This window comes from Folsomia candida, unplaced genomic scaffold (assembly GCF_002217175.1).
Source record: "Folsomia candida strain VU population unplaced genomic scaffold, ASM221717v1 Fcan01_Sc015, whole genome shotgun sequence".
Lineage (NCBI taxonomy): Eukaryota > Metazoa > Arthropoda > Collembola > Entomobryomorpha > Isotomidae > Folsomia > Folsomia candida.
The window spans coordinates 1,783,601-1,795,647 of record NW_019091207.1 but is presented as its reverse complement, the minus strand read 5'-3'; the positions used below and the strand labels follow the sequence as shown (position 1 = coordinate 1,795,647).

At 37.6% G+C, this 12,047-nt stretch overlaps 1 protein-coding gene across 1 annotated transcript in view; it reads left to right on the top strand.

Moving 5' to 3' along the window:
• LOC110856423 (myosin-VIIa) overlaps positions 1-12,047 on the top strand; it is a 33,322-nt gene that overhangs the window by 1,623 nt on the left and 19,652 nt on the right. The window contains exon 2 of the mRNA XM_022104905.2: positions 7,395-7,806. Coding sequence (XP_021960597.1) covers positions 7,789-7,806 — 18 coding nt within the window. The 5' untranslated portion in view covers positions 7,395-7,788. The remainder of the gene's footprint in view (positions 1-7,394; positions 7,807-12,047) is intronic.

Here is a 12,047-nt window from a genome sequence, read left to right as displayed (position 1 = left end):
GTACATATGTATATTCTTAGAAAACTGGTATTAAATCATTACTGACCGGAGTACATATGTAAATATGACTCTGGTAATAACGGTACCGTTTAGTAATATTGTGGATGTGGAAATGAGAAATTTATGTACCATTCAGAAGAAAACTACTACCAATACGGTAGAAAGTTATTACCAAATCAAACCCAGGACGGAGTATGTACATATGTGACTCTGCCAGATTTTTAACAGTGCATGTAAATTGTATGTAAATAAGTGTGTTTCCGCTTTTGCACGACAATACCTAAATAACAGAGTTCCTATTATTATTGTTTGGACGAATGGTTAAATTGCTTTTCTTATTAAATTGAAACAAAAACAATAAATGGTCGACAATAAAACAGAATATTCTTTTTAAAAAATACGATAAAGTGAAAGGCTGGATTTTAAATGGCCTCCAGTCTGCGTAGGCGGTTATCCAATTTGTTTTCATGATTTTGTAACAAAGACAATTGATATATTTTCATATTTTTAGACGGGAAAGAAATTTGCATGTTTTTAATTCTCAAATGTGTTTCAAATTCAAATAGAGGAGAAGAAGATAAGTGTGAAAATTCTCAGTGAAATGTACCTGAAAAGTGTTAAGCAAGCATAAAAGTCGCACCCTGACCTCGATGATAATACGTGAGAAATACGAGGGTATTTATGTAAATAAGGGTTGATTTCTAGTCGAATTTTTGACCTTTTTGAGGGTACGAGCGACGGGAGAAAGTTCAAAAAAGTATCCCCTCCCCCCAATTTTCCATTTAAAATTATTGTTTTATCCCCAATTTTTGAATGTTCGGCTGGTGATATGTTGAAAACCGAAGCAAATTTCCATCCAAGACGAATGAAGGTACTTCTGTACGTTAGGTCATAAAAAATAAGCTTCTAATTTATATTCATATCTCATATTTTGTTAAATCTTAAAAGAAACGGGTAACATTTTCTGACAGCATGATTTTGTTTTTTATTCAGTTTGTTCATCATGCACATAGTCTGTAATTTGTTGCTAATTCAATTTCTAATTGGTAATTGACCACCCACAGGCAACCCACGGCGGATAATTCTCTTTCCGGCAATCTCTATCCATCTTGCTTGACATTTGGAATGAACCTTATTCATTCGTCATCACTAAAATATTCAATTAATTAATTAATTAACTTTGCAATAAAGTGTGTACCACATTTGCTAATTAGATGCAGTGGCCGCGGAAGCGTGGGGACAGGGACAATGTCCCCAGGGATATTCGATGTCCCCATAGTCTTTATAAACCCCTCCATCCCCTATCCTACAATATTAATATCCCCACATGTCCCCACGGCTTCCGCGGCCACTGTTGCAATGGAATGAAAAACATGATGGAACTGGGTTCGAACCAGTGGCCGCGGAAGCGTGCAGATAGAGGGACAATGTCCCCACGGTTATTCGATGTCCCCTTCATCTCCTCATCTTATATAAACCCGTCCCTCCCCCCATCCTACAATGTTAATGTCCCCACATGTCCCCACGCATCCGCGGCCACTGATTAGATAGATATCATCCCCGACTCGTCGAAGAGCTGTGTAGGAATTTGATTCGTAATATGATTAATATGATTTTGGAGTCATGATGAACTGAACATTTAACATGAAAAATACATTTTAGTATTTTATCACCTTCACACCTCTACTTTTTTTTTTACTTAAGGAATTTGTGCTCTGGTCTGACTTAAAAACGAGATTGAATGAAGCTGAAATCCTGTTTGAATTGTTGTCAAGTTCAATACTCTGGTGTTGTTGGTCTATTTGAATTACAATTCTTTGCATGAAAAAAAATCCTACTTACTTATTTCCAAATTCGTTATTCGCTACTTAAAAAAGCGAGGACAATTGTTTTCAATTTCTTGCGAAGTGTATTTGTCACATGGCCCTGATGAATAATCAAAATAAGCTTGGATATGTATGTATGTACCTCAAACACATGCAACCAAGGGGTGACACCATCGTATCACGCCAAAATGAATATCATATTTCTTTCCCGGTAGAAAATTAGATTAAATCTGACATATTTTCGACATTTGTGACCTTTGACCCTCGTCCAGGGATGTCGTAGGTCAGAATGTCTTATTACGTTGGATAGTTCTACTTTGAAAATACTATCGATTTGAGTTCTCACATGATATCCTTTTCATTTAATAAAATCATGACCTGTGACCTTCCACCGTGACCTTGTGACCTACTGTGCCCATCTTCGAACTCGCTCTACACCTTAAGGTCAAGAGTTTGCGTGGTTTGAAAATTTCAAGTTTGTACGTCTTTTCGTTCACGTGTTATCGAATGGACAGACAGACAGACATAAATACCGATCTTATATAAAGGATTTTCCCCCCTTAATAAGTAAGTTATCTGCGTAGGCGTGCATACCTACACGGGATAGAATTCGTTTCTTGACATTGAACTCACTCACCACAACTTCTTTATTACACGAAAAAACTACAAGATCTTCGAACAATCGTCAATATGCACAATTGAATGAAATGAAACCCTGAATATAATTGGAGGCAATTGGACAAGCCATCACACCTTATATTGACTCAACTTGATGAGGAAGAACGCCCGTATTTTTTCACAATAATGGCGAAAAGCACACACAATTGTTGCCTTCTTGTTAGTCTGCAAATGAATGGTCTCTCTCTTAATGACAATGAATCCTTGTCGCATTTTTTTTCTTTTTTTACGCTATAAGTCTGAATTATTGTAATCTGCTGGGCGAAAAGAATGGATCAGAAAGCTTGGAAGAAAGGGAAAAATAAATAAGTAGGAGAATCGTTAAGGTTCGTTTAGGAAATTAGAATGAAGTCGCCGTAATAAATAAAAGGGGACGAGTCGAGCATACAGAAAGACACAAGGACACGCTCATTTCTGTTCAAAATCTCAATTCAACCTTAAATAAAGTCAAGTTTCTTTAAATTTAAAGACTTCTCAAAAGTCAGAGAATCGTCGTGTATAGGTTAGGTATGCACGTATGCGATGGAAGGGGTAACAGTGGCCGCGGAAGCCGTGGGGACATCTGGGGACATTAACATTGTAGGATAGGGGAGGGATGGGTTTATATAAGATGGAAAGATGATGGGGAAATCGAATAACCGTGGCGACATTGCCACTCTGCCCCGTGCTTCTGCGGCCACTGTTCTTTTGGCATTACCATCATTATGGAGCATGTACATACAGTGGCCGCGGAAGCCATGAGGACATCTGGGGGCATTAACATTGTAGGAAAGGTGGGAGAGGGGTCTATCAAACATGGGGAGATGATGGGGACATTGCCCCCCCCCCTGTCCCCACGCCCCCTTCCGCGGCCACTGCCCGTAAGAAGGGATGATATTAGGAAGGCATGTGTCACAGCATGCATGCACCTTTTAGAAAAACTTTTGGGCTTAATTCGATTTCACGGCTCCGATTGAAGCGCACAAAAGGTAGCAAAAAAAGTAAACTGAATTTTAATGCTCTTTTCCGTCTGTGAAATCAAATCAAGTGAAATGTCAAAATCATGAAGGAGACGAAAAAACTAGGCCAAAATGAGTAAATAGTAATAAGTAATCTGCTAACTTTCAGGTTAATGCTAATTTTTATGTGAGTTTCACATTTTCACGTTTTTTTCACAATAATTAAGAAGCTTTTCTTGATTTTTGGCTGGAAACACATGTATGAAATTTTGTTTACTGTACAAAAAATGACAATTTAATACTGACTTTGGTATTATTATGAAGCGAAATTTAGCTATATTAAAGGCTAATTTACTGCTCCTTTAATTTTAATTTTACTGTCTCCCTTAAATAATTGCGAGTGTAATGCAATTTCCGTTTCCGGCATAAATTCTGAGCTTGCTTGCTAATAGCTTAGCTTGGTTTACTAACCAGCCATCATCAACCTCGTGGAAACGAGGTTGATGATAACAATTCATTTCACTTTTGTACAACTAACTGCTGACTATTTTTTGCAAAAAAAAGTAACGCATTTCTGCTTCGTCTCGCGTTTGGGTGCTGTTTGCAAGGTAATATTGTTTAGCGTAAAAATGAGTGACTCATGCTGGGTGGCTAAAGCCAACAAACAATTGACAATGGAGAACTTCCGCAATTTTGGAAATTAGATATTTAGCTCTGATTCATAAATGGAGATAGAGAGATTCAAAAATAAGTAAATTAAGAATTTATCTAAATAGCTCGGTCCAAAATTATGTATTTAGCTCTCAATTGAATCAATATTGATTAAGGTATTAATACTGTTGAATTTGTTGCAAGAATTCCAATTTATCCGCGATTATATTAGCCGAATCAGCTGAATTAATATCTTAATTCACACCCGTTTATTTTTATTTTGACGTTCAAATTATTCAATTTCGTATGATGTTTACGCCAAAATAAAAATAACTGGTGTTAATTAATATATTAATTCGGCTGATTCGGCTAATGTAATAGTGGATAAATCGGCAAATGTAACAGTATAAATCACACAGATAAATAATTTTCCTTCAAAACAAGCAGAAATGAAAAGTTGGAAACAAATAGAGTTGGAAATGTATCATTGACCGCGTGGGAAGTGTGCTGTATTTTAATCGGTGTATGTACACCATTCAGGCAATTCCGAGAAGTCATTTTGTAGGATATTCTCCTACCAACTAATTGAATTAATGTCGCACGCTGGGAAAATCACACCGGTTGGTTTATGACTTTTGTACATGAGCTGTTTTATTTACTTTACTTTACTCGCTTAAGGGAATTTAATGACAAATATATAACAATAAAGCGACTCAGGAAGAAAGATAAGATTGCAGTCGGACATGCAGTTTTAGATATAAATAAATAGGAAGTTCTGAATTGAGGAAAAACTTGCAAAAAATTTATTTATTGCGCAATTCGTACACATTATTTTTAATTGTGGAAGAATGGTTTATTTGTGTGTCAGACAGGTTAAACTATTACCAGGAATCTATTAGTGTACCCTGTTCGCATGCATACTCAGTGGCCGCGGAAGCCGTGGGGACATGTGGGGACATTAACATTGTAGGTTAAGGGAGGAAGGGGTGTGTATAACATGGGCAGATGATGCAGACATCGAATTACCGTGGGGACATTGTCAGCCCCTCTGTCCCCAAGCTTCCGCGGCCATTTAGCGTACTATATTTGCATCAACTGTATTCTATGCTTTCCCCATAAAATACATTAAATAGTTATCTTACAGTAAATAGGATAAGCTAATGAGTTCATTAGTTAGTTATTTATTTATATGCACCATAAAATAAAACATTTCGCGAATGAGATGCGAAGTTGAATATGCAATGTGCAAATTGACATACTTTTCTTTCTTCCATCTCATAAGAGATATTTATTATTAAGACAAAAGATGTTGTGAGTAGGATTCGAAACGGTTCATCCTCTCCTCTCCTCGCACAATGGCAATCAGCATCAGGCTCCGACATAACTATGATGATTATTAAGCATAAATGATTTAAAATTTCAAATCAAGATTAACGAAGCAAGAAGAAGTAGCTCGCTCGACGTCTGAATCGCTCCAAACATTTGACAGATCTGATCGTTTGAGACGGGGGAATTTTCTGTCTATCTTCAAAATATTGGTGTTTCGGGTGCAAGGAACCGCTTGGGAGAAATAATGGGGAGAAAGTGGTTTCTTGCAGGTAAATATTTTGACCTGCAAGAAATGCACGGCGCAGGAAACGCCGCTGTAGTTCGTACAGCGCGTGGCTACATAGATGATGCTGATTTTTTGCAATTTCTCCCAATTTCTTGCACCTAAATTTCTTGCAGTTTCTTGTAACTCGTATTTCTTGCAATTTCTTGCACATCGCATTTTTTGCGTGGCTTGCTATGCAGTGCAAGAAATGTATTTAGCAAACCAAACCCACAAGAAACAGAAAATTTCGTTCAATTAACCATTTTCAAGAAATAGCTGCAAGAAAGTGGTTTCTTGCAGGTAAATATTTTGACCTGCAAAAAATGCAAGGCGCAAGAAACTACGTCCCGCCGCTGTACTTCACACGGCGCGTGGCTGGATGTCGCAGATTTCTTACACTTTCTCCCAGTTTCTTGCACCTCCCATTTCATGCGTTTCCACTACAAAAAATGCAGCAAACCCGCAAGAAACGAAACCCTGTCAGATATTTGGCGATTAATGAAGATGGATTTTTCAGGGAGCTATCATAATTGTGCGAGCAGTGCATATCTATCTGCATATCAGTGTGAGAGAGATGATACGTACGTAATATTTTACATGAAGGTTGATGAATTTGTATTTTCCTTCGGAGGATGACTGACTGACACATGACGGCAGCTGAGAAGAACCCAGACACATTTTCTTTCTTGTTGCGGGCGTTACGGGAGCAATTACAATTATCATGTCATCTTTTTTCATGCCGATGTTAACATTAAATGTGTACATACATGTCTACGTCCACCTCTTTTATTGGTTATGTCTGCAACACTCGACTAAATAATTTAATAAAAAGTGAGAACTGTATCTGCATATCTTGCCGACGTGTTTGTAGTCTGAATTAATTATTGTCTCGTATATGATGTATAACAGTGGCCGCGGAAAGGAGTGGGGGGAAAGAGGGACAATGTCCCCACGGTTATTCCATGTCCGCATCATCTCCCCATGTTAGATAAACCCCTCTCCCACCTTTCCTACAATGTTAATGACCCCAGATGTCCTCATGGCTTCCGCGGCCACTGTATGTACATACTCCATAATGATGGTGATGCCAAAAGAACAGTGACCGCGGAAGTACGGGGACAGAGGGACAATATCCCCACGGTTTTTCGATGTTCTCATCATCTGCCCATCTGATATAAACGTCACCCTCCCCTATTCTTCAATGTTAATGTCCCCACATGTCCCCACGGCTTCCGCGGCCACTGACTGTGTATGTATGGATTGACTGGGCACCTGTAATTAAGGTCACACCGGTTGTTGAGTTTGATAGCTATTTACCTCAGGGTTTGTGACTAGACTTGGTTTTATAATATGACTAATTAGTCCATATTGTTGAGTAGGTCAGAGAAAAGTAAGTTTCGAATAGGATTTAGCAAGTCGTATGTTTATTATAGTGTGAAGAAACCTATTAATTTTGTCCGTCTGTCCGTCCGTCAGGGGAGAACGGATCTAGATAATCTAGACATGTTTGCGATATGTATATATGACCTCAGGGGAAGGATCTGAGGTCAATTAGACCACCCCACCCCCAGGGGTCAGGGGGTCTGGTCACATATTTTGTTTCACCCTATCGCTACATTTAGTTTTCTACGGTTCATAATTTATTTTTAGATGTGTTCATCTTGCAACGGATTAATTTACACACGGATTTTTTTATTTTATTTGCAGAGGTGATAAAAACGAACGGATTGGATTTCAAGGTACGACTCCACTCCACCAAGGAAAGCGGAACTTTACATGTGAAATTGTGTGTTGGTGTCAAGTTAACAAGTGTGAAACCCATAAAAATCTCGTCGTCTATTTGGAGGAATAAGAAGACGACATGAAAAGAAAGTGAGACGACGACGACAATAGCGGATCGTAAAATTCAGGAGCAATGCATGGATCAAATAAGATGCGGGGTCGTCCTTGTCGTCATATAATTTCGCCTAATTCGGCTCAAAGCTGGTGTATGTAAAGCTCATTGAACCAAATCGTTCGTGCTACAAGACGACTACTGTCCTGTGCATCTCTTGAGAGAAGAAGAATAAGTACTCAATCCGGATAAAAGAAATCTCTCAAAATGGTCATTGTCACGAGAGTAAGTGAATGAATACGTCTTGTTTCTAAATTTGTCCCTTAATTCAATTTAATCTCTGGTTTTATAGCTCTCTATAAGTAAGAGAGAAAGCATAATAGATTTGTGTATGTACCTTACATTCGTAGTGTTTCGTAGGGTTTGGTACATTTCTTGCAGTGCAAAACAAGAAACGCAAGAAATGCGAGGTGCAAGAAACTGGGAGAAAGTGCAAGAAATATGTGCCATCTAGCCACGCGCCGTATGAAAAATAGCGACGGGGCGTAGTTTCTTGCATTTCTTGCAGGTCAAAATATTTACCTGCAGGAAACCACTTTCTTGCGGGTATTTCTTGCATATGGTTACTTGCCAGTTTCTTACGGGTTTGCTACATTGCTTGCACTGGAAAGCGAGAAACGCAAGAAATGCGAGGTGCAAGAAACTGGGAGAAAGTGCGAAAAATCTGCGCAATCTAGCCACGAGCCGTATGAAGAATTGCAACAGGACGTAGTTTCTTACACCTTGCATTTCTTGCAGGTCAAAATATTTACCTGCAAGAAACCACTTTCTCCCGTCATTTCTTGCAGGTCGTTACTTGCACCCGAAACACTGCACATTTGCATATGTATGTATGTACATGCATGGTGACTGACGGTGCGGTGATGTGGGCTGCATTATTCGTATAGTTGATTATAAATTACAATTTGCTTATTGTTGTTTGGGAGAATAGAAGTGAGTGAAATGGAAATTTGTGGACGTGATTAATTTTTTATGTTTCTTGTGTTTGTTGTCTTTGGCCGGAATCGTGATGTTTTTCTTTCCTTGCGTTATTATCTCGGCGTCATGAACCAGTAGTCAGTTCAGCTCAGCTAAATTTCTGTTAATTCAACGGTTTATTCCAAGTGACAGTATAATGATGTAGGAGGGATTTCGGTAGTTTTTGAAAGTGGTTGCTTGCTAGAAATGCAGACGGATTCATTCGCTGATTAGAAATGTTTAAGTAGAAAATAAATCCACGGCTAAAAAGAATTTCGAATAATTACCAGAGGGTGGATATGCATTTATAATGTTTATATTAAATTCATATATTTCAGCGAGTTTTCATAAATGCATACCACCCTCTGATAATTATTTTTTCCTAAATTTTGGAAAAAAACGTCAAAATATTTACCAAATATGTACGAAAAAATTTTCGCAGTATTTCTGAATTTATAATAATGCTCTTGATTTTTTTCGGTTCAATTTCTATAAGCAAAAAAATTCACATTGTTGAAATATTTACAATATATGAATTTTTGTAGAAATATGTAAAGGATTTTTAAGAGTATTTTTTTATAAATGATAGTGGAAATATTTGTATGCCTGTGTAACAAAATATGAAAACATTTTGAAATTTTTGTAATTTATGCAAGCTAGGGAACACACGCACAAAGTTTGACCTTCATCTAATGAAAAAGTTGGAAATAAATGCATATCCGCCCTCTGATAATTAAAAAAATAAGATTTATCTAGACCAATGATGCACACAAATAAACGTTTGCATTTTCGAATGAAATTTTGATTTCGGATAATATAAATATTTCGACTGCATTAATCATTACATAAAATCAGACCTTAAATCAAACTTGATAGTAAGTAATTTAGTGAAGTTGGTTGTTCATATAAAAGTGAAGTGATGCTGTAACGGGACACTTGGCGAGAGAGGAGGAAGGGTTGAACTTGACTGAGAAATAATTCCTGTAAAAGCTTCAATTCCAATCCAACCGAGTCCGACGAGACCACAACAACCTTCAGTTCTTACGCAATATTGCTCCTTAAAGTAGAATTTACTGTATTGTTTAATTCACTCACTACTCATTCTCATCTCTGCACTGATCTTGACTCAATAAGCCATAAAAGTTTGTAGTCTTCTTGCAGCTAATTTCTCGAAGAGCTGGCTGGCTCGTTGAATCAAACAATGTCGCAAGGCTTCTTTCTTTTCAGTAATCTTTTACGTACAACGGGTTTTACTGCGGGCTACCTTGCTTGGAAGATGATGATGATGTAAATATGTAGGTTTATTTATTTTACTGGTGGCTGAATAGTTTGGATAATGGAGCAGTGGCCGCGGAACGGAGTGGGGGCAGAGAGAGGGACACTGTCCCCACGGTCGTTCGATGTCCCCATCATCTGCCCATCATCTTATATAAACCCCTCCTTCCCCTATCGAACTATTTTAATGTCCCCACGGCTTCCGCGGCCACTGTAATAGCGCTCGGTATAAGGTTCCTTCTTCATTCATGCATTACTCTGTTTTTGAATTAAAACCAGATTTCGTAATTATTGAGCATCTTCTTGCATTACATACCGGTCTGGATGACCGACGGACGAAATAAAGAATTTTTTAAGAGTTGAACAATCTTGTGTACAGTGATTCCGTGTAAAATGTCATGTTCTCTGAAACTTATCCATTTTGTGGTCTAAATCTTGTCAGATAAGATTACTTTTTAGTGCTTGTTTGAAACTTTTGAGTGTAAAGTAAGTACTTGCATATTTGCATACTTATGTACTGATGGATGACACATGTAGAGGTACAAATCCTGAGAGTTTAGCGAGGAACAAAGGCACCCTTTAATTTCATTACGTAAGAAATGCACCCAACTGATACTTATCAAAATACAACAACTCGTCAATTTGTAGGTAGGATTGTGTAATAATCAGAGTCCGGATATGTATGTATTTTAAACTTTTTCAATAATAACCCGATCGGGTTGAAACTTTGGGATATTGTTCCTGGTCAGGCATAGGTCACACGGTCAAAAAAATGTTTTCACATATTTTACATATTTTCAGGTTTTGGTACATATAAATATGTTTTTACATATTTCGACGATTTTGCCGAAAATGTGCATTTTTTGATACACATAAATATGTTTTTACATATTTCGGCGATTTTTCAAAAATATATATTATTTTTAATACACATAAATATGTTTTTACATATTTCAGCGATTTTTTCTAAAAATATATGTTCTTTTAGAGAAACCTCAGAAATTCACAATTCTTAAAAAATTCCGATTATTGCAGAAATAATGCCAGAGCATGTTGAAATGCTTTTAGTTTGTCACTTGTAAATGTATAAAAGCATTTTTTTTGCATTTCTGCAGTCAAATAAGCTAAATTTGGGGCACTTTAAAGCGAATTAAAAATATGTTATATATACATACATATTTTGGCGATTTGATTGAACATTTTACATAAATATTTCGGGGTTTTTAAGAACATATTTATCCGGACTCTGGTAATAATGTATTTTGGGCTCGCTAAAGTCCTATATTTAATTTGCATGGGCATACGTGAGGTAACACAGAGCTTACCGTATGTACGTATCGACATCGACTTGTATATACAATTTTTAAACATAGCATATGTATATCCGGACGGATATGGCAGGGGAATACTGTCACCGTATGACTAACAATTGTACAGTAGTTTGAGTAATATGGGTGGAGCACCACGCCACGTACTGAGCGATTATTTGGAGGCACATCCGCTGCTTCCTGTCTTTTGAAAAAAATCACATTGTTGAACTCTGGAAATGACATTTCAGACGGGGTTGCAAATAACCTTTTAAACACAAACGTGTGTACAGGATTAAAGTTCAAGTTGGTAGCTAGAAAATGTTTTAGTTTGATCCCGTCATGCATCATGTTGGAAAGCAGTGGCTGCGGAAGGGTGGGGACAGAAGAGGGGCAATGTCCCCACGGGTATTCGATGTCCGCATCATCTGTCCATATTATGAAAACCCCTCGTCCCCAGATGTCCCCACAGCTTCCGCGGCCACTGTCTTTGGGGGTAGTATTTTGGCCAGATTTTGATACAAATATTTATAACTATGTATGTATGTATTTGGTGAGGAATTTCTCTAGCAGAGAGCAACCGATGGATGCAGGTATGTAACGTACCTAAGAAGGAAATGCAGTAATAATGAGTCAGACTTATTATTTGGGAGAACTGCTCTTCGGATTCTCTACTACGTGTTTCGATCGGGTTCACTGATTTTTAGCCGCCTTGCTCCTTCTTGTCTTAATGCACCTTGGATTGGATGATGGGATGCAAGGTTGTGGTTTATAACTTTGAGATGAAAATTGCAGTTTTGGTTTTTTTTGCGACTATAAAATTTGAAACAATTTTCTTTTATGATCCTTGTGGGAGCCCTCGTCTATCTAGGGGTCAATTATGAGACGATGATTTTAACTGGCTACCTGTATTGTTAGTCATACATA